The sequence below is a fragment of the Hermetia illucens genome, chromosome 2, assembly GCF_905115235.1.
Source record: "Hermetia illucens chromosome 2, iHerIll2.2.curated.20191125, whole genome shotgun sequence".
NCBI lineage: Eukaryota > Metazoa > Arthropoda > Insecta > Diptera > Stratiomyidae > Hermetia > Hermetia illucens.
In genome coordinates this window covers 127,472,812-127,496,693 of record NC_051850.1, presented here as the reverse complement: position 1 = coordinate 127,496,693, position 23,882 = coordinate 127,472,812, and the positions used below count along the sequence as shown (strand labels likewise).

At 42.2% G+C, this 23,882-nt stretch overlaps 1 protein-coding gene across 1 annotated transcript; it reads right to left on the bottom strand.

Annotated features, from left to right (window-relative positions):
• Nucleotides 1-23,639, bottom strand: LOC119649880. Its single transcript, XM_038052257.1, has 4 exons — nucleotides 23,572-23,639; nucleotides 23,219-23,318; nucleotides 451-633; nucleotides 1-391 (listed from the first exon to the last, which is right to left on the bottom strand). The coding sequence occupies exons 2-4, from the start codon at nucleotides 23,270-23,272 to the stop codon at nucleotides 374-376; spliced, it is 255 nt and encodes an 84-aa protein (XP_037908185.1). The 5' UTR covers nucleotides 23,273-23,318; nucleotides 23,572-23,639; the 3' UTR covers nucleotides 1-373.
• Nucleotides 23,640-23,882: the final 243 nt, after the last annotated feature.

The following is a 23,882-nucleotide window of genomic DNA, read 5'->3' as shown; positions in this document are numbered from 1 at the left end:
TCTTAATCTGTCCTGCTCATTAATTCAAAATATTGTAAGCAAGAAATATCACTTAGGCGATACCATACATCACGTCCTTTCTAAATTTGGCTTAAAAAGTGTTAGCAACCTTCATAATAACACGCGAAACTTCATCGCTTTTACCTCTCAATAAAGACGAATCCACGTCTACTTGTTTATTAACCTGTGTCTCTAAACATATTTCTTTAATCGATAATTTACCACTTGAAACTGGAAAACATTCAGGCAATTTAATTTGCCTTGCCATTTAACTTTGCTACTTTCCATATTTTCCTCCATTCGTTCCAAGACAAATTTTCACTTAAGGCGATGAAATACATGAAGTGTAAAGTTGAGAGAAAGTTTGCCGATTTTATAATAAACTTTTCACCTGAAAGCGGCTTTCAACAACTTGGAGGACTCAGTTCCTTAATTCAATTTTACACTTACCTGGTTAAAATGAAAATACATAACTGTCAGCAAGGAGGAAAAACTTTTGATTGGTTTTGACACTTCAGGTACGAAATAGCGAAATGTGCATATGATGTCTAAACATTGAGTAATTTTAATAATTACGAAAATGCCACTTTGGCACTTATTCACGGGTTCACTGCTAAAACTTTTGACAATAACCTAGAAATGAGAATGTTTTTAGTTGAAGTTGATAATTTAATTTTAAGACAAAAGAGATATTGCCAATATTCTCCATACGTGCATTTATTTCTAAGCGGATTTTAGGGTTTTGTTCGAAGCGTCAGTGAAATACTTCACTGTCTCTTTATGCACCGGAAATGGTTGAACCTATTGTAAGGACAATCATTTTGGTTTGCTTAAGGAGTCGTGACCTAATTTTTTGAAAAAAAAAACAATGTTTGCGTGATTAATTTCGATAGATATAAAAGTGGAATTCATTTTTCAAAATTTGTTAGCCCCCCTCGGTCAAAACCGGAAATTTATAAATAAAACCGCAAACGACTTATTTTTCGAACAAATTTATTTTATCTTCTCGAAAATTATCTGAAGCAACATAGCGTTTCAGGATTCACTTAAGGGGGTCATCCCGTGTGAAGGCCGTTTTTTTTGGCATTTTTTGGAAATTTTTTGTGAAGAACTAGAGAAAGATGCAAATACGAATTTCTCACTATAGATTTACTAATATCTTGAGCGTGTAGTAATTTTTCCAGCACGATCACATAGTTCGTTATTGAAATACAGAGCAATTTATACACCCATCTCCAAAAAAGGAGTGTATTTCTGCTGCCACGCTAGAGGGCGCTGCGATCATCTTAGAGAAAAAAGTAAACGGCATTTTAACGTACAGACTTAACTACAGTCCGCAAACGAGGATTATTAAAAAATATTAAAAACTAAATTTTTGGTGCCTTGTTAAACTTTTTTTTTTGAATTTTGCCGTTTCTTTTACAGCTTCTTCAATGAATAAAAAAAAAACTACTAAATGAATCGCAATTATCCTAGTTTGCGGTCCGCAGAAATATGTTCTGAATAAGTCGTGAAAATTTCAAAGAATTTGGTTGGACAGATTTGGGGTTATGGTGGCAGACGATTTTCAACATGCGGTTTTGAGAAAAACGCATTTAAAAAGTAGAATGCGATTTTTAGCCATAATACCTTAACTGACCGTTAATCTGCTATATCTAGTACATAAATATTAGGTTTCTTGAAGAAACACAGGTATGGCCTTGGCTTCAATTCTTGTCCTTTTAGCGAAGTCATTCGAATGTCATTCGGACCGATAAATACAAGCTTTATTACGGCGATCGACATAAATCTGGCATGTGACTTATCACGTGTTTGACACTATAATTTCCGAATGACTCCGAATATCAAAAAATCACTTCGCCCATATATTCTACACTATATCTAGATACAATTGATGTCAAAAAAAAAATTCGATTCCGCGAATCCGACACACGGGATGACCCCCTTAAGTCCCGTTGTTAGCCCGCCAAAGGGATTGGCTCTCCCGGCTTCCATTTCTTCGGCCTCGGCTCTTCTTTGAATTGCGATTCGGACGATTGCTGGCTTGTCTCAATGTTACACTCGTAGACCCACGCCTCCGCAGCAGTGATAAATTTTTACATTTTTACATTTTATGAAGGTCGAGTCATTATTCACTTTAGGAATCATGTTCAAAGCAACTATCTTTCGATGTTGTTTTTGCTGAAAATTTAGAGATTTCGGACGAAACAGGATGCAGCATGTCTCATGCGCAAAAGTTCCACTACAATGTGCTGAACGGTTGCATATGCAATGCCAAGTTCACTAGCAATCTCTCTTAGACTGGTAAATATGATGATTTTCGGGTACCATTTATTTCTTTTTAATGTTTGGTGTGGAACCTTATTCAAATGGATTCAATGACTGCCTGTCCGGTATGTTTGACACGCCCAATTTACTCCGAAACGGCTGAACCGATTGTCACTAAATTTGGTGAGAACATGCGGTCTGTGTGTTTGTTTACTTGCTGCGACTGGCACTTTTGTGTTGAATTTGAAGGGGGCCTCCCCACACATGTAAAAGAGGATGTAAATTTTTTCACAGAGTATGACCTTGTGGGGTATCAAATCAAAGGGCACGATTAATACTTTCCGAAACTGATCTTATTCCTGATATTAGGTGAAAGTTAGGGCGTGAGGACTGAAAATATGTGTCCCAAAAAATGAAACAGGTCCTGTTCTCAGAACTTATCTAACCGAAAAATCACTGTGATGCATATATACGAAATCTAGTCCTCAAAATGCATCCTTTTCCAGTATCTGCGAAAATAAATTTATATAATATACTATATATTATCATATTTTGGAAATTTACCAGAAAACCCCCCTTACGTTTATGCTAGAAGTACAAAATGGGATCAGTATAGGCGATAATATAAGATATAATCCTGGGTATTCAATAATATGGACTTGTGTCTACGTATGTATGCTTTCGTGCACCTAGTAAAGTGGAACTGTGTCAAGATGCGTTAGATCAATTTATATGCTTATATATGTAGGCATCAGTATACGGTAATAGGCAATTTTCCTTTAGGATGAGCCCAGTCCTTTCCAACCAGAATTTTATCTGCCATATTACTTCGGTGGTGTATATTTCGACGTCGTTGTACGGCTTACCACGATTCTAATTCCGATATCGTCTGCAAACCCAGTGGAGGTGATACCGCCGCACTCCTTTATACATTATGTTCGACAATAAAGGGCCAAGGACTTATCCTTGTGGTACACCACAGGTTGTTTGGTGTTCTTTAGGACCCTCATCTAAGACGCAACAAACCGGGCTTTCTATTAGATTAAGGTAAGGTAAGGTACGTCGCGGCACCAAGCTTGGGAAGTGTCTCAATGATTTGCTTTGCTGCGTGGAGGGTTTCCATCACACAACATTTATTTCCTTCAATAGCCAATTTCGCCAGATTTTTCACCAAATTAATCGTATCGATCGTTGATTTTGCTTGTCAGAATCCAAACCGCCTTTTTGATAGACCGCTTCCCTTTCCCGCTATTGAGAGGAATCTATTATATATTACTCGCTCGAAAAGTTTGCCGATGGTATTTAAAAAGCATATTACCCTATACGATGTAGGCTCCCCTAGCAGCTTCTTTGGCTTCGGAATGAGTATCAACTTTTGTCCCTTCCACTGTACCTTGCATATCTTTTGTTGACTTTGACTTTGATGCTTTTGCCGCTTCCAATACTCTTCGTCGCTTATCTATGGTACTTCGTCGGGGTTGATTTGAACACTCGGAAGGTCGTCATTAATATTCTGAGTGAGTAGTATGTGGTTCAACCACTTGGGACACAAGGCTTTCGTTGGTTAATGCCATAACTGTTTTGTACGGATCCCTCCAAGGCTCAGAGTCAGCTTCCTTTAAGAGCTGCTTGGAATGCATGGTTTCGCTCTTAGCGACAGCGGTTTGGAGTTTTTTTTTGGGAACCTTGTATAGTAGTTGTAGCTCCTCATATTCTGGCCTGTTTCTGCGGCGTTGGCATCACCTTCTCGCATTTAAGCATTTTGTGATTCTGCATCTCGGACTAATCTTTCGATCAACGATTTGTGCCCATCCAGTAGCAGCAGCTACAGTATATATTTCCGCTCTCTTATCTCGAGGAAATGCATTATTCGCATTCCCATGTGTTCCCTCTATAGAAAGATTTCCACAAGCCCAAATTGCAGCTTCTCTACTCATGTTGCTTGCTCAAACGCCGAATTGTTCAGAAACAATCTCAAAGTCGACCTTATCTTCATATGTGCTTTGCCTAAGCAAATCCTGTGCTGGTTGGCAATGGTTAAGGTTAAGTTGCATGAACTTCATCGCCGCATTGCATGTAGCGCCTTCTTAAATATTGTACCCTTGAGACTCATGTCACAGGGAGCACAGTCATTTATATTCAAGCGTGTACAGAGGAGATAGTTGAGCTTAACTTTGCAATCATTGGTAAAAAATCTTAACCCTCCACACATTCAACATTGGTCTGATCTGTCATGTAGGCTGGTACAGTTTTTCGCTACGTGTCCGAACTCTAGACATTAGAAGCATTTTCTACGCGATATTTGCTCGCAAAGTCGAAAAGCAACCCAACCGACTCGTGCTTTACCTACGGAAGTGTTTTTTTTGGCTGCTTCGAACGGCAAGTTTATGGTCGCAATTTAAGTATCTCCATAAGCTTTCGCCATCCTTGTATCACTGAGAGATTGTAAACCTAGTTGAGCTAGCTTCGCATAACTCAGCCTCAGCTATGTCATTCAGATCCTTACACTCGACCGTAACAAAGTCTCTACTTAGTTTTATCTCTGGCTTTGCGCCCAGCATTGCTTGGAGATAATCGGTCTTATTTTTATTGTGTTTAGGTACCAGCAATAATTCGCCTTTCTGCGTTCACTTAATACGTGCTACGTTCACCTCTAGATCTTTCTGAGAATCTCCTCTTACTGTGCGTAAAATCTTCGAATACTTTTACTAGTAAAAATAATAATCACTTACTAGTAATAAACGTGTCAGATTGGCCCCTCCTTTTAAGTTTTTTCTAGTTTTCAACCCTCGTCCAAGCCGGTTCCTTCAATTTCTTCCTGGCGACGATGTTTTTCTTGAGGTAGCTTCCCTGTGAGTTTTCGGGTTGCTTTGCTCTTCTTTCTCTTCGAGGCTTCTTCATACTTTTGTAGTTTGCGTTGCGGATTCTACTGTATCCAGCTTACGCTTCCCAGCTAAACAGTCATTATTGCTCTTAATTGCTCCTGTACATTATGGCACCGATTTGCAGACTTCATAAGTTTTCGGATCTTCGTTCCTAGCTTTATAAACGCATCCGCATTTTGTAAAGACAATTCTCTATTAATCATTCTGATAGTGTCGGTTTGTCTCCCACACTCGAAAACCGCTGAACCGATTGTTATGAAATTTCGTGAAGAGGTGTGGATCATGAATTTCTTTGCATGTAGAAAGTGGCGCCATTTTGTGTTGAATTTGAAGGGGGATTCTCGATACATGCCAAGCACAAAATATAAGTCAATCTATCCACTCTAAAGGTCTAAAAAGGTGACAATGATGCGTCTATCTAGGTTTGAGCCTGAAGCGGGCAACAAACAACACTTCAAATTCCCTCTGATAATCAGGTGTGAGCTTCACTCCGGGCAAATCAGCAACAGATCAGTTTTTTTCTCTGCGGCAAACGATGGAAAAACTGTAGGAATATGGATATCATTTGCACTATCTCTTCATCGACTTTAAAGCCGCCTATGATATCATAGCCAGGGTAAAACTGTATACGGCCATAAGAGACTTTGGTATCCCGACGAAATTAATAAGACTGACTAGGCTGACCCTGACCAATATGCGAAGCCAGATAGAAGCAGCAGGATCACTCTCAAGACCATTCGACATCGACTACGGTCTACGACAAGGGGATGCCCTATCTTGCGTCCTCTTTAACCTGACCCTCGAGAAAGTGATCCGTGATGCTGAGGTAAATACAAGGGGTACGATCCTCTTCAAGTCCACCCAACTACTGGCCTATGCTGACGATATCGACATCATGGGAGGAACCACTGGATCTATGAGCGATATCATGGCCGTCAAGTTGTGAATAAATTCCGGCTCAATAGGTTACGGTGGGCTGGTCACTGAATCCGTGTGGATGAAGATGATCCAGGCCGAAAAGTCTATAAGGGCAATATTTATGGTTGAAAAAGAAGACGAGGGAGACCCTGCCTAAGATGGAGCGATGGCGTAGGTCAGGGCGCCAGGCAGCTTTTAGGGATATCGAATTAGTGGATCTCGGCGCAAAACTGGGATGTCTGGAGTTCCTTAATAAGCCCGGCCTAGACCGGATACCGGTTGTTGCGCCGTTGATGATGATAAGTTCTGAGAGCGGGACCTGTTTCCCTTTTTGGGACACACTCTTGAGCCCCCACTCCCCTACCTTTCTTGCTAAATCTGACCTGCGCTCTTGAGTGGGATATTGTCATTTTGGTACAGCTTATCAGTTTTGGAATTCTCAGGCAATCACTTTATTTCTCAGTAAAACTTCTAGAGCACGTACTTATTATTTTCACTGTTGAGAAAAGCTGCTTTCAAAATATAATGGTATGTAGAAATATCAGCTGAAAAGTTAAAATTTGTGGGAAAATACATTGATGTATTGAAATAATTATGCCCATATTCGATAACATGACGAAAACGTAATTCACGCCAGCTACAGTTTAATGCTAGTAGGCTTGCACAGTTTTCTGGCTCCGTGTTGCATTTTAGACCAAAATTGTCATGGTACGTTATTAATACAAGCGGAAAATAAGCTAAGAAATGGAGGGGAGATGTCTTACGTCTACTTAATTGAATGCTATCAGTATCTTACTTTATATAAGGCTTTTCATGGACTGCTTGTATTTTACCGACGAAACAATTATCATTTTCTAACGTTCACTGAGAATAGCTGTTGTAAGCATCAGTTCCTGAGCCCATTTTCTGAATTATTATTTTGTGAGTATATACTAAATATATATATACATAGGTACAATGAAGATATGCTTTTGTAAAAATACTCATGGGTGCGACTCTCTCTCTTTTCAGGAAATTGAAAAGATCAAGCATTAAACCGTTTTGGAACGCCGACGTTAATTTGTGCATCAGTAAGTGGTAAAATAAACGAAAAGCTTCATGAAATTGAATGGCAACGATATAGGGTGAGAAATCCTTGAAAATACCGTTAAATCTGCTCAATACTATCATCTTTTATTATAATTTCCATTGAGAGTTATATGGAAAACTCCAAGCGGTTTACCTAAACCAAATAAAAACCGATGATGAAATTAGCTGGGAGGGAAAAAGTTCACATTCCTATTCAGCTTCATATTTGAGAATTTGCCAAGTTCAACATCCCCTAAATAAATGAACATAAAAAGCAGATTTTTTAGTAAAAATGACTTTTCTGTTTTTGGCGAACATTGAAAACTTCTCTTTCGACTTATTTTTTGCTTATTCATCACAGAAATTCCACGCCTGGCGGTATTCTGACTTGCGAATAAAAATTCATTGCATTCGTCGTTTGAAATTCACAGGATTTATTCTACAGAATAGGTAGCAGAAGAAGTGAGGAAGAAACCAGCTTCCAAGCTTCCGTGTACGTGCTCATATTTTTCAAAGGGTTGATCCTTAAAACTGGGATTCTACAAAAATAATAAAGGAAAGTGGTTTCGTCTTATATTAGAGAGGAAAAAAGGATTTCACTTTTATACGATTCCTTCACGTCGTTTTTTATTTTTTTTTAGTTGTCTTTCCTCTTTCCGCTATATATCTTTTCAACTAAATTTGAAGGAACATTTTTTGATGTATCCTAATATGAAAAAGGTTTAGCCAGGATTTTCTGGGACTTTCAGTGTTTTCTTTTATGGAATTTCAAGAGAGTAATCTCTGAGTTGGTGATTGTATTCTATTTAGAAACTTGAAAATTGTATTGGCTTTGATTTTAGTCAGAGAAAAGCGCTTCAGTTCGTTTCTCTCTCTTGGAATATGGAATTTTTGGCCCTGCGTGTTACTAAGTAAATCCCAATAGCAATCTAATTTCTCTATACTTCAAATGTTAAGTTTCCTTTTCATATTATTATTCACACTTCAATATTCAACCTGATACAGTTCTTCATGCGTATAAAAGCTTCACATCATGAATTTATTCCGGTTTATTTCCATTATTGGCTCTATTCCCTCTCAATTTCCAAGAATTTTAAGACCATGGGCTTGAATTTCATTGATCAAAAGCACCTGATTGGCACCTAAATTGGTTTTAGCTAATGCAATAAAATTTTGTTTAGTTTCCCTTGACGATTACCTACCTTGTAAGTCAGTAAAAAAGATCCCCTAAGAAACGAGAGGTGACACCTGGAGCCAAGCGGTAACCAAAACCTCAAGCCAAGGTGTCACTGTCGTGCCGAGGGCTAAATGGTCACAAAAGTTAGGATGTGGCCGTAAACGGTGAACTCTGGCTACCAGGTAACCCCCAGTTTCAACTAACCTTGTCTCGGCAAAAAGGAACTCAGCCGAGATCGACTTGCTTTCCCCAATAAAATTGAAACCTGTTAAAAAATTCAAATTAAATCTCGATCGTGACGATCCAACCCCGAATGACGAGGCAACCCTAAACTCATCAATGGAGAACCTGTGTCTAGACTCTGATTCTCTACTTATTCAAGTGGGAACCAATCTAATTGGGACCCAGCCCTTAACGGACGAGCCGAAGCAGGCCTCTTTTGTCAGCACTCCTGACCCCGGGCTCCAATCGGCGCCATCTGCTGAGGTTAAAGTCTTGCAAATGGGTAAATACCTGTCCACGGACAGCAAACAGCCTTCGGGTACACCGCCACAATCTACGGGCTGTGTCAAGGTTGAGGGGAAAGGATCGTTCGGGGCACGGGAAACCGAAGCGGCAGCCGTCCTCAAACGATCATAACTCTTCGACACAAAAGGCAGCTAAGGGGGTTCGGCCGGCAACGGCTAGGCCTTCATTTGCAGCCAAGGCTATCAAAGCTGATGGACGGGTGCTGTATGACGACACCAATCCATATGGTTATGGTACTGACCAGTGCGAACAGCTTAGGGTTAAATTCATCTTCGCAAGACATTAAGCTTCCATTTGAGTCGGAAAGTGTATACTGTAAAAGGTAACGGCTAAACTTTGCGCCGAAAATACAATCGAGTGGCTCAGGCAGTTTCAAACCGAAACCGTCAACAAGCGCTGGTAATAACAGCAAAAGAAGGTGTGTCCTGTGCTGATATTTTCGAAGAATTAAGGCTGATCTTAGGAAGGAAGGAGCTTAGCGACAATGAAACACGAATTAGGCGAGCACTGAAAGGAGGATTGCTATTCGAACTGTCGAAGAAAAAGAAAGATCACTGCAAAGGAATATAGCGTAAGTCGGCCAATGGTTACGACAGAGTGTAAAGATCTTGGGGAGGTCACTGCCAAAGAGCGCTCAAATATCAATTGAAACTGGAGAACGGGCAGGAAACGGACATCAAGAACCTAAGGAGAGCGTACGGTGGAACGGAAACAGTGACCCCAACTATGTCTACGACCTCTGCTACAAAAGCACTGTCTGGGGGTAAAATTCGCATCGGCTGGGTCGTGTGCAGACTACGGGAGAAAATTCCACTAAAAAGTGTTTGAAACGCCTCGGGTTCGGATATATAGCGAAGGATTCCACTAGCACCACTGATAGATCTAAAGTGTGTCGAAGATATGGAGAGGAAAATAATTTGGCGAAGGTCTGCCTTCTATGCAGGGAAACCAAAGATCGTGATTGCAATCATATAACAGGTAGTACCAGGTCTCCTTACAGGATCCATTTTAAGTAGACTACGTAAATGAGAGTCTTCCAGCTGAATCTTAATTACTACCAAGCCCCCAGGACCTGACAGCACAGAAAGTGGGTGAAGAGGAAATCGATGTTCGTATTATCTGCGAACAACACAAAAGCCTTCATGACGACGTTTGGGAAACAGACATAAGTGGAAAGCCTGCGATGCCGGCTTACGGTAATCGCACCTTGCAGCAAGCAATGAAGCACAGCGAACACGATTTTGTAAGGGTTAAGATCGATGACCTTTACATATACAGCTGTTATGCCGCCGCAAGTATGACACTATCAAAGTAGTGCAATATGCTAGATAGACTGCCGAGAGACGCCAAAGATGGCAACCCCAAAATTATTCCTGGCGATTTCAACGCTTGGACAATGAAGTGGGGAAGCCAGAAAACAAATGAAAGGGGAAGAATCCTGCCCAAGGTTTTCTCCTGCCTAAACGTCATCAGAAGCGTAAACACTTTTAGGCGTGGAGAGCTACGCTCGGTTGTAAATCTTACTTTCGTAAGTGATTCGCTAGTAAAGCGTCTACACCGGCATTTTCGCGAAGAAGACACGGATAGCGATCACCAGGAGATATATATTACTATTGATGAGGGACCCAGAACAATAAATCTTCACCTGAAGGAACCAGAAATAAGTTCGTCATCAAGAGCGCTTGATGAGGATACATTTCTGAAGGTATTGCAGTGGGACACGGAGTTTACTAGAACGGCCATAGAAAAAGCATCGAATCTGTCCCAGCATACCGAGCATGTGACGCTTCCATGCCAAGACGTGCACACTCTTGGGAGCGCAACCCTAACTACTCGTGGAACGCTGAAATAGCGAAGTGCCGTACGGAATGCTTAAAGGACAGAAGGCGGAGTCAACGCCGAAGAAACAGGCCAGAGTATGAGCAGAGGTACCTCAAATATAAACAGGCACGCAAAAAGTTGCAGTGGGCCATCACGAAAAGTAAAAATTATTGCTTCAAGCGACTCGGTGATGAGGCAGACTCAGATCCGTGGGGAGGAGTGTACAAGTCGGTTATGTCAGCAATAAAAGGCAAAAGGTCCCCTTCTATTGTGTGCCCTAGATTATTGTGTGAAATAGTTTCGACATCGTTTCCCCAACATCCGGAAACAATCTTGCCAATGATACCAACGATCGCCGAAGACATACCTCCAGTAACCACAAACGAAGTCTTACATGCAGTGAAAAGGGTCCGGAATACCGCAGCCCCCGGCAATGAGAATGGGACCAAGCATGTTCGCACAAGTATTTACAGACTGCCTAAAAGAAGGTCCTTCTTCGCAGAGTGGAAAATACAAAAGCTTGTATTGATCCCAAAGATAGGTAAGCCGATTGGTGAACCGACATCCTATAGATCTATCTGCCTTCTAAATACAGTCGGCAAGGTCCTCGAGCGACTATATCCATTAATCGATAGTGGCGGTTATTTATCAAATAGGTTTGGCTTCCGGAAGGCTCGATCAGCGGTAGATGCTACCGAACTGGTTTTTGAGCTAGCCAGAAAACGCTACTACGAAGGGAAATACTGCGCACTGGGGACTCTTGACGTCAAGAACGCGTTAAATTCTGGCAGATGGAACTATATCATCGAAGCGCTCATCGCGGCACAAACGCCAAAATATGTATTAAATATAATATTCGATTACATCGTACATCATACTTTATGATACGGACGAAGAGTCGAAGATGTATGTAATAGCGGTAGGAGTTTCGCAGGGGTCTGTTCTGGGTCCTTTACTATGGAATTTAATGTATATATAGTGGCTTCCAGTGGCTAAACAAGCCGTTGTCGTCGGATTCGCAGATCACCTAGGAGTGGTCATAACATCGAGTCACCCCGACGAAGTACACATATATGCGAATAAGACTATACGGACGATCAAGTCTTGGCTTAAAGATCACGAGCTGGAACTTGCCGAAGACAAGGCGCAGTTGGTGCTCCTTACAAAGCGGCAGAAAACTGTTGAAATTTGCATCGGGGCGCATGTCTCAGCCTGGGAGTAACATTCAACTACAAGCTGAGCTTTAAACCCTAATTAAAGCTTGCTGCGCAGAAAGCGGCGACTATCAGCTGAGCACTGGCAAGGATGCTTCCAAATGTAGACGACCCGAAACACAGTAGACGGCATGTGTGATTGCGGCGGCGATTCCAGTGGATATTCCAACCGATGAGGCAAGTCGTCTGCACGAGAATCAAGAAGCCAGACAAGAAAAGTGAGCATATGCAATCGCTGGCTGTATGGCAAACAGCATGAGGCCAGGCGGAAAATGGCTTACCCCAGACATAAGTATGTGGAATATGCGGAACCACGGTGAGAAGAGTTACCATCGTTCTAGTTGAATCGCCTGATTGTCCTACTTGTGAAAGTGCAGCCAAAAATGCTGAACATGTCTAATTGCCTAAATACCCGTTTAACGGTGGAAAATCTGATGAGGTACATGGTATAATCAAATGCAGCAAGGGACGCGGTAGTTGCGTTGGCTAAACGGATCCACCAGCAGCTAAAAGCAGCGGAAGCGCAGCGAAAACATAGAAGGGAGCTACTGCAATTAACGCCACGCAAAGTGGTAGGAGCGCGTTTAGAGTGAACAGTTAGGTACTGAGCAGCTCCACGGAGTAATACCAGAACGGTGGTCCCACAGTGGCATGCGTATCCTAGATTCCAGATGCGGAACCATGATGGATTTCCCCTAGCCAAAAAAAAAGACAGACAAAGGGACGGACAGACAGACCGACAGTAAATGGATTTTAATCAGGTTTTGTTTTACACAAAACCTTAAAAACGGGTCCGGATAGCTGAGTGGTGAGAGCACAAGGGCGTCATACGGACAGTCGCCGTTCAAATCTCACTGATGGCAGTGAAATTTGTATCGTAATTTGATGTCAGATACCAGCCAACTCAGCTGTAAATGAGTATCTGAGTCAAATCAGGGTTAATAATCTCGGGCGAGTGCAATGCTGGCCACATTGCCTCCTATAGGGTACTGCAGTCCTGTAGTTACGGTCTTTGCTCTAACACACTTCGAGGGCCTGATCCAATTGAATTGCTGCGCCAACGATTATTATTATTAATGTATGAAAACCGGCCCGATAAATGACAATAATTCTAGTTTGCAAACTGTAGTCATGAGAATTCCGTTGCCTGACACTTTACCTGTCTAACACTGTAATTTTGGAATGGCTCGTAATATAGAAAAATCACTTTACCCAACTTTACTACACTATATCTAGATCCAATTGATGATCCATGTCGTTGGACCACCGAAACAGATTCGAATAGTGTGATGCTGTTTTGCTGCAGATATTGTTCTGTAGTCAATGAGATGTTTACATCGTCGTTTTTTGGGTGAAAGCCACTGCGTTCGTGTAGTCGTTACTTTCATACCGAGACGAGCTGCGCCGGGTTTTCAAGGAGGCAAGAACACCATCTGATTGGCGAAAAAGTGCCCTTACTACTATGAGAAGCATGGCCCTCTTCTCGTTGTATTTCCGAATCTAAACCGATCGTGCAGCACACAAGTTCATCAAATATGTTCTGTGGCAACGCCAAGTACCAGAGGAACTGGTGCGCTAAGTTGAATTGCTGTATAAAGATGACCATTATCAACGGCGCAACAACCGATTTTTGCGTCTAGTTCCAGATATCCCGGCCAAGGTTCATATCCCTAAAAGCTGTCTGGCGTCTTGGCCTACGTCATCGTTCAATCTGAGGTAGGGTTTTCCACGTCTTCTTTTTCTACCACAGATATTATCTTTATAGAAATTTTGAGGTTGGATCATTCTCATCCATACAGATTAAGTGACTCGCCCACCGCAACCTGTTGAGTCGGATCCTATTCAAAACCAGACAGTCGCAGTATCACTCATAGACTTCCGCATTATGTAGGCTTTGGAATCGCCTGATGTCTGATGTAGGGGCAAACAATTTTTCAGAGGATTCTCCTCTTTAACCTGGTTAAGAGTTCCAAATTTTTCTTGCTAAGAGCCCAGGTCTCCGAGGAATACATGACGACTGGCAAGATCATTGCTTTGTCCAGCAAAAGCTTTGACACTATGGTGAGACGTTTCAAGCGGAACGATTTTTGTAAGCTAAAATAGGCTCCGTTGGCTGCAAACAACCGTGCGCGGATTTCATCATTGTACTTATTATCGGTTGTGACTTTCGACCCTAGATCCATATTTAACTGTAATTCTATCGGCCCTTGCCGTCTTACGATTTTTAAGACGATGAGTTGCAGGCACTGATTCTTGAATACTTGGTGATGGCAATATTTGTCCGACATCTTCACTGGTTGGTACTTTGGTGGTAGAGCAGTTCATCAAAAGCCGGTATGCCCATACGGTCGGAAATCCTTTTTCATCTCGTCAAAATGAGCGTCGACGTGTATGTGTCTTCATATCATATCATATTGTTGGTAAATCTTACACGCTTAGTGCGTGGTTCCCTGCACTTTATGAATTTGTGGATATCTCTTACACCGATAATTACTTAAATTTATATTACGATAATACGTTCGGCATTTCAAGCCGTATAACAGGTAAGAACTGTTAAAGTCCAAAGCTGCTCACTGCAGGAGTTGCGACAGATTGGAAGTCGGATTGGTAGAACTCGGAGTTTTAGATGTTTTCCCATTCGTAAAACGTTGTAAGCCGTAGTATGTACTACAGTCACAGCAAGAAGCAAGGGATCGTAACGCACTAGCCTCGTTCCAGGTCGCTAGGTGTGCCGGCGGAAGTTCGGTTCATCGGCGAAGGCGTTCAAACTACTGGCGATGCAGTTGGTGGTTCAGGTTTCCGCTGTGCCGCCAGATCACTCTGCCCCTAACTGAAACCGCGCAGGTTCAGTGGAGGAAACCGGAGTGTGATCCCGCCAATAGTGTTACCGGCTAAACTGCGGTTTTTACAAAGTTTTTTGGAGCGTCCCCCGGTTTGGCGAAGGCCTTCAGTCTCGACAAGAAGACACATTTTGGCCCGCCCCGCACGGCGAGCTTGAAGGAGTGCCCGCGTTTCTCATGGACTTTAAAGTGGTCCTCATATGTTGGGTGTAGCGGCCTCTGAGGAGCGTCCAGTCTAATGTAGACCTGTGATCATGTCTCGAGGTACCTGTGAATGTCGACCTGCAGCGTCGTGTGTCAGGGAGGTGGAGGAGGCTTTTGATCGCTTCAACCTTGTCTAAGTCTACTTGAATTTTGTGAAGGGTGGTCATGTGGTCGAGAAATTATACCTGCTCTTGTGGGAATTTGCATTTTTCAATGTTTAAAACGAGCCAGGGCTTAAGGAGACGTTGGAGAATGCACTCGAGGTGGTCCAACAGCTCATAGTGGCACAGGAAGTCAGCGTGAATCGCCACGAAAACGTTCATCGAAAACCGAGACCCACGTCCACCTGCCTAGTCGTAAGTGCTTCGCGATGTTAAAGTGTTTGGATGGGGTACGGGGAGAACTGACACCTGCGTGCCCTTGTCGAACATTGTAAGGTGACGGGATACTGCGATTCGGGTAGGCGTGTTTGCGACGGTGTCAATAACAACCTTGTTCAGGAGATTGTGGAGATCATTTGTCGGTGCTTCTTCCTCAACAAATCTGTTAACTGGGGTTATTGCGGCATCCATTTCTCCTTTATAAGTATTCCGGGGAGCTTTGTTGTGGATGGCTTTAGTTTTCAGTCTCACCTGATTGTTAGAGCACATTATAGGCGGTGTTGTTATTCGTCCTCGGCTCCCCTCCTCGGAAGTAGAAGGAATCCTCGAAGTCTGTCTCAGGTATGATATAAAAATGATAATTGGAGAAAAAAGTTGACTGACGGTTTCGTCCAGGCCCGAGCTAACTCATCAGACGCTGCCATATCTCTGCCCTGGGTGCAGTGGCAACAGATGGTAATCACTCCTTTTATATATAATCGCAAATACGACATCAGTGCGAATTATATTGAAATGAGGGGCAGATGAGGTAGCATCTGGCCGGCCGACCCCACCTCTGAGCGGGACAAAGACTGAAGAAGAGGACCCTATGCAAATAATTAATCTTGGCCTCAAAATTCAACATCACGTTCCAACCTCTTTTGAAAATCAATCGGATTAGAGTTAAAATAAAATAGATTAATTTGATTTGAGATTCACCTATTCTTCAAACTTAGAAATACCTTGTACCATTAGACTACAACTACCACTATACAAATATATAACTTACTTAATAAATTTGGAAATATTAATAATTTGTATTGCCTGCTTTTATGTAAGGCAAAGCCTTTTCTAGCAAGAGCCTGCCTCACCTTGATTATTTTTGAAAAACTCCAGAACACAATAAAAAATTTAACGTACCCGAAATTGAATGATTACTTGAACAGTTATCGCACAAAAATATCAAACAGCAACATAAGATAATTGTCAGCAATAAGTCACTTAATGTAGCGTGTAAACTACTGTATGTAATAGAGGCCATTGGGATAAATTAAGTGCCAGTAAATTGGTTGCCGACTTAGCATCTTTTCTCTGTCCGACTTCATGAACAGGAAGGAGGAAGCCGGACGAATTATAGCTTTTTGGCCAGTTTTTGTCGCTTTATCCAATCGCACGGAATTATGGAGACAATCCAACAGCAGGACCTCTGCCTTCATATCTATGGACAGTTGCCAAGCTTTCATGTTACTCACATGGGACGCAATAAATTACCAAGAGAAGGAAGGAAACTATTTACTGACCTTAAGAATTATCACAAAAGATATACAATCCGAAATCGCCATGGAGATTGAAATTTATGTTGTCACGTAAATTAGAACTTTGCCAACCAAGCAGGATATATATGTACATAGGGACATAGTATGGACTATGTACATTGTGAAAGTTGCTGTGAAGTTTCTTGAGTTTCATTGCTTCTCTGCAGTAATTCTGCTTGTACGCTTTACTAACTGTGCTAAGAATGGAAAACTTCATATAAAACTTAAAGTAAGAAGTCCTCCCATCCTACAATATAATCTGTAATATGGCAACATATATATCAAAGTGGGTTCATTAAATTATTTAATCGAGTAGCGTTTTCGCTGAAACTAGATTATCTCAAAACGAATAGATTATCGCCTTGGAAAATTCTACCAGAATTAAGTTTTCATTTTCATCTTTGCTCGCTAACTGCTTAGGGTAAATTTCTCAATAACTCAACAATTTTCTAACCTCCAACTTAATGAAGGACAACTCTATAATTATCTCTATTCGCTAGTTGTCTTATGGTTTCCTCAGAGGGTGGGGGCTTTAATTTTGTTTCCCTAATTTTCCCATTTATTATGGAGTGAAGAAAGGAGAAAACAGCCCACTTTTGGCAGTCAAAATAAAATCCTCTGCTGCCATGTAATTTCATAATATCAACAAGTTGTTCGATGTCGAGACGTGTTTTCTTTGTTGCTTTAAATTGAAGGGATTTCCAAGGATTCGAGTCCGTGGGGAGAAAGGGAGCGCTTCCACCGAGAAGCAGTTAAGAAGACAAATGATTCAATTGCCTAATGTAGGTTTCAGGTTATTGTCACCCGTAACGAAAATGTCGTATGGACAATTTATTTCTTTGATTTTCCTATCAAGATTGATTTATTTTGAATTGGGTTCGCACGGAGCGCGGAATAATTCGGTTGAGGTGGTTTTAGAGGAATTTTATTCCGCTAATTAGCTGATGTATTGGTTCATTTAAACAACATGTACATTTTGATTAAAAAGGGACAAGTCAGGATGCGAAACTTTAGGGAATTAATCTTAATAGAGGTGTGTTCCTGTAACCTCTTTTATTTTTAATTAGAAAATAATATAGAGGTTTGCATGGACAGCATTCCTTTTTTATTAGGATTCCTTCGCTTTATATGGAATCGAAATGGCGAAAAATCATCCATCACCATATAAGCTAGATTGGGTAGATCTGAGTTGAAATTAATTGTGAACATCCCAGATCGAACGCTGGTTTCCTCACTCAGCAAATTTAATTAATTTTTTGACTGTAGTTCGGGTAGGATATTTTTGCGGAAGGTAATAGTCCTAAAGTTAGACAACAGTCAACTCCAAAGAATAAAAGGTTTAAGCCAAAAATAGAATAACAAAAGAGAAAAGCCCTATTAGCGGCACAGTTGCAAAATGGAAAGGTTGAAACCTATTTTTGGCTCCTGCCTTGCAGTTGGGTGAGAATCCTACTCATTAAAGTCACCTCCTTCTGCTTCCACTCCGACTGGACTGCAGCTGCTCCAAGGTGGAGCTTGTCGGGGTTAGATCGGTATTTAAATTTGGTTCGCTATAGTTCTCTCCGTTTCTTGTTTTTATCGGAATTCTTTCTGTATAAGCTATTCATGAATAGTTTTCAACTACTGACTCCAGCGTAAACTCCCTTATATATTTGTGCGCTAAATGCCTGCCTGCGTCAACATCCAATTTTGTTCGGTACGGAACTAACCCTGGGTCTATCAATTCTAGACAACATGCTCTACATTCTTGGCCACGTTGTTGTTCAGTATGGTGACTCTTTGTGACCAAATTGATGTAGCCATGCACAACAACCTTTATGTACACTTTTTTTTTTTTTTTGTGCGTACACGGAGGTGGAAAATCTTAGAAAGACACGTCCGCCGCAGCTCCGCCGCCCGAACGGCGGAACAACAGCGGGCGCGTGTGGGATTCACACCCACTAAAAACCACCCCCGGTCTCTCCAGCCCCAGCCCCGCGGGACCACCATTGAGGTATTACTTCGCGGGGTAGGTTTGCTCTTAGGCACTCATCCTTCTCCTATTTCCGGCTTTCCTCCTTCTTTTTTCTTTCAGCAACTCCTCCTGCATTTGGATGATTGCGGAGCTAACCGCAAGCCACTTCTCCTCGGACTCCAGCATCTCAGTAACCAAGCTCTCCGGGGTCCCGCTCCTGCCCAGCACCTGATTTAAGCTCCTTCTCTCCATCGCAAATCGTGGGCAGTGAAACATCACATGCTCTGGATCCTCCGGTATGCCATCGCATCTGGGACAGTTCGGAAAATCATCCAACCCAAAGCGGTGCAGATACTGCCTGTAGCAACCACCGTGTCCCGTGAGGAACTGGGTAATGTGGTAGTTGGTATCCCCATGTTTTCGCTCAAGCCACACCCTAATGTTGGGAATGAGCCTGTGCGTCTACCGACCTTTCGCAGACTCGTCCCATCTGCGTTGCCAGAGATCAAGCGACTCTGACCTTGCCGCATTTCTACGCTGTGCATGCCCCTCCATATGTCTTGCATTGTACAGGACACTCATTTCTTTGGCCTGAATGTCAACCGGGATCATGCCTGCCACCACCAATACTGCCTCATCTGATGTGGTTCTAAAAGCACTGCAAACCCTCAAAGCCATCCGCCGGTAAACCGAGTTCACCTGCTTCCGTCTCTGAGAGTTTGCAAGCGCCTCTGCCCACACAGGCAACGAGTAGAGCAGGATGGAGCGCACCACTCCGGCTAGCACCAACCTCCGGCAATGTTTCGGCCCACCAATATTTGGCAACATTTTTGCAAGTGCCGTGGTGGCACCGGCTGCCTTTTGGCATGCATACTCTAGGTGGTCCCTAAAACTCAATTTGGTGTCAATTATTACCCCCAGGTATTTGATAGCCGGCTTTGATACGACCGTATGTCCACCGACCTCCACTTTTACAGTATTATTTTTCCTGCGTTTCGTTATCAAGACCGCTTCCGTTTTCGCGTCCGCCAAGATCAGCCCGGCCTTTTCTAGCCAGGACTTTACCGCTCTCACTGTTTCCGTTGCGTAAACCTCCACATCTTCTGGGTGTTTTGCTGCAACAACCACAGCTAGGTCATCAGCAAAGCCGACAATCGTAATCCCCTCTGGGACGGGAAGAGCAAGCACCCCATTATACATGATATTCCACAACAGGGGACCAAGAAGAACGGTGTTAGCTCGAAGTTTAATTTGCCGTAGCTTCGTCCAATCTATCTCCGAATGCCTGAAATGATGCGGTATGTCCAGCCCCAAACCCATTTTGCGATACTTTGACAGTCTTTCATACATAATTATCGCCTGCCCAGAGCAAAATGATTCAAATATCTCGAGTCAATGTTAACAGCCAATGGTGAACTATGTTGTGAAATTGCTTCACGCATTAGGGCCACCTGGATCAAGTAGCGTCCCACAATTGGCGTTCTTTGTGATCGACGTATCAACGAACATCTCAAATCTAATATTTGCTGCATTGCCGTGCGCCCTGCCACCCTCTATGATCTTTAGTGTTGACCGATTATAAAAAGCAAAGAATGGCGTCTCGCGGTGACAGAGATGAAAACGTTGGATGGGACGAATGGCGTAGCACGCCTTAATCACATTCGAAATGATGATATCCGCTAGCAAAATGGGGTTGTGCCGAACGTGGAAAAATTGCGAGAGAACCGTCTTCGATGGCATAGTCACGTAATTCGCACTAAAGAGAATTCAGTTAACAAGACTGGTCTGAACATCAAAGTTAATTGTAACTGACCGAAAAGCCGGCCAAAACAATGGTGGCTTCATACGCCGGAAAGCCTTGCGACTTCATCCAGATCAGGTCTTTGACAGAACAAATACTATTGTTAAGTTTAATTGAACAGATATCGGGTACGGAGGGGTTTCTTATGGGTGGAAATCTTAAAAAGATGCTGCTGCGCCACGTTGCAGCAGTGTGCGGGATTCTCACCCACTAAAACCACGCTCACTTCTCCACCCATATCCCCGCGGGACCACTGTGAAGTATTAATTCGCGAGGAGGGCTCTAATTTACACCAGCACAAATAAGTAGCGCGTCCGTCGTAGAGTCCAGGCTCGATCCAGTTCCTGAAGCTTTTCTTGCATTGTAGTTACTGTTGCGTTCATCGCATTTCAATTTGATGTGAACTTCAGCGTCTCTTCCACGAAATTATGGGGCCGATAACTGCATTGAGGGCGTCGTTTAACCTACCTCTTTCATTCGTCAATCTCAGACAGTGGAACATAACATGCTTCGAATCTTGTTCATTACAACCTTGTACGCAGCGCCCCATGGGTTCGTAATTGCCTCAAGGTACAACTGCATGTAGCAATTCCGCTTACTTTCCCGTATAGCCTTCTTAAGGCTACTTCGAAAATCGCGGTATTCTTTCTCCGACTGCAAAACCTCCTCGCTCGCTTGCTCTCAACAGCGCGATTTCTTGGTTTCACCAGTAGTTTGGTTTCCTACAGTGGTGAAACTTAAGTGGCGGCATTGTAGAGTCGCACGCCTTAGTTACCCGCTGACATAACTGGCTCACTTTTTACAGCGTCGCCGCTTCAGACCATGATGACGGCCTTTCTAATGCCGCCAGGAAAGTTTTTCCACGAAAGCTCCAGTGGACCACCCAGATATCCTCGTTTTTCGGCTTCGTTTGCTTACTAGACCGTCGCCTCGACCGCTCTTGATGTCGAAGAAGATGGCCTGGCGATCACTGTGGGTGTAGTGTTCACTTATCCGCCAGACCATCCTTCTCGCCAACGAGGCGGTATGGAGGGTATTTCGAAGCCTAAGAATCACATAGGAGCAGACTCTTGGTTTTTTTTCAGATTTTTCGGTTGAGTAGTTTCTGAGAATAGGTCTGTGAAAAAAATAATAATTTTCAAACCCCCGCAGTCCCCCCCCTGTCAAGAAGAACATGGATGACTTGTTGCATGAGGCATCAAATATAAGCGCTATCAAGGACGTGATTCTGATCTCAGAAATTGAAAAAGGGAGGAAGACCCGAACAAAATGGGCCACCAGCCGGGGGGCTTTACTTGCAATCATGGATAAATCACGACAGATTGATTGCTTTGTTTTCCTCCAAAAAGGCAAGGGTGACTTGAACAAAATCCTAAGGTCCTTTTTAGCTGACTCTTTCATGCCTGGTAAGTTCACGCAGTACAGTGCCTTCCACCGTTCGTCTTCATTCTTTAGTGTCATTGCCATGATCCGTTTCGAGACTTTATAAAAGAGGTTCCTAGCCGCATTTGTTGAGACAATGCGGTCACTGTACACTGGCGGCAGGAAGTCTACCTGCTTGCTTCCAAAAACCGCCAATATAGGATTTCCTAATCTGCGTACCATAAATACGTTTTTTTCACTCCTCTGTATTTAGTTTGTTTTTTCTGGGTATCCTTCCAATGGTAAATTATTATCCACCTGGCCAGCTCTGCTTAGTCTGCGGATAAAGATGCTCCTGTGTTGATATCTTCGGATGAGTCGGCATTAAAATATAGAAAGGGGGCAGTTTTGTCAAGTCATGTACGCATTTCGGAGGATTTTATCAGAAAGGAACGAACTTGAAGTTAATTTCAAACACAGCTTCTTGTGTCGTAGAGATTCACTTCTAATGAATGTAAGACCATTTTTATTTTGTGTGTATATCAACAAAAAATGTTTGCTAGTGGGTGTCATAGGAGTAAACTTCAAAGTATGGGTCCGTCCTGCTGGAAGGTAATTGCTGAAATCGCTGGACCAAAAGATTCTTTATATGTGAACTAACAAAGCCCTGACTGAATTCGTGTGTGGACTGTGTGTATGAGCACATATTGATAAAAAAAATAAAATAAATCATTTCTATATTATTTGTTCGTTATGTAGATGAACATACATGTACAAACGTATGTACAAAATGTGCATGTATACCCCCTACATGTAAACACATATAGCTTTTATGAAGTGCGGATTCCACTTCTGAATTTTCAGTTTCAAGCTTTTTCGCATATGGTCTGACTCGCTTGAGCATTTCCATCACGGCAAAAGTAATTTTCATACTCATGATGAAAATTCAAGCTGTGCACGCAACGAAAATACGGTATATCCTGCACGTTTCATGAATTGAATATTTTCCCCATACACAACACTTTGATTCATTTGAATCGAACGGACGCATATAGACATTCGAAAGGTTCTGAGTGCAAGAGTAAAGGACCCTCAGTGAAACACCATGTGCACCATAAAATAATAGCAAAACCGTCTGGGTTAAGCCTGTCTGTACCCTGCTGCCATTTTAAAGCTCCTAAATGCCTACCTGCGCAATTGGGCAAACAGGCGGAAATTTTATACTGTGAGCAGAGTACTCGGAAAGGATATAGAATTTCACTCAAATTGGGAAAGGATTTTACTGGCACATTGTGCTGTACTCGCAATAGGCTTGGCCTACTGTACATTTAACAGATAAAGCTAAAACCGAGAGCGCCCAAACGTCAGACTTCCTAGCCACAATTTATCAGTTGAATTCTATTTGGTAAATGCGAACAGAAATATTGTAAAATAGGATTAAATACAATGTACTGTACACAAGCATATGGGCCTTGAAATAAAAAATGTTATATTGTTACTTACCCAAGGATAACATTGAAAACGATGTTGAAGTGGGGTTGGAAGACCTATCGACATCTGTTCAATGCATGGAACATTCTGCTTTCAACATTGAACTCGGAAGCTAGCAATTAAAATGGTTTTCAAAAAATCTAGAATTTTCATTCACTAGTAAGTTAAATCTTATTTCCGGATAAACCTAACTGGAGTAAACAGCGGAAAGTGTAATTTTACACTAAGCACAATTCTGACATGTTTCGCAAATAAATAACTGCAAGGGATGTTCACCCCGTGCCCCTGAATATTTAATACGAAATTGGATAGACCGAATGCATTTATTTTAATTACATTACTAATTAAAAATTTACCGAGCATACATATTAACATTGCAATTACACGCCCTTCCCATTTGCAATAATAATGGCCGAAACTCATTGGATTAGACGAACTGTCGCAAACAACGGCCAATGCGATACATTATACTACTATCACTGAATCAATTATTTCCTGGTCATTATTGGGTTAAGCAATACCATCGAAATGTGAATCAATCCTTGTAGTACCATTTTCCGAATTAATTAATAGTAGCAGCTCGTGTGGAGTTTCTGATCGATTTCAAATACAAGCGCTCGTTGTAGGTAAACCCAACCCAGACTTGCGTATATTTGCAAATGTACATATATCCGGG

Bases quoted from the DNA above. Each gene is read 5' to 3' on its own strand.
- LOC119649880 (XM_038052257.1), bottom strand. From the start codon at position 23,272: ATGTCGATAGGTCTTCCAACCCCACTTCAACATCGTTTTCAATGTTAT. The intron at 634-23,218 runs GTAAGTAACAAT...TCTCATTTCTAG, and splicing joins GTTTTCAATGTTATCCTTGG to GTTATTGTCAAAAGTTTTAG.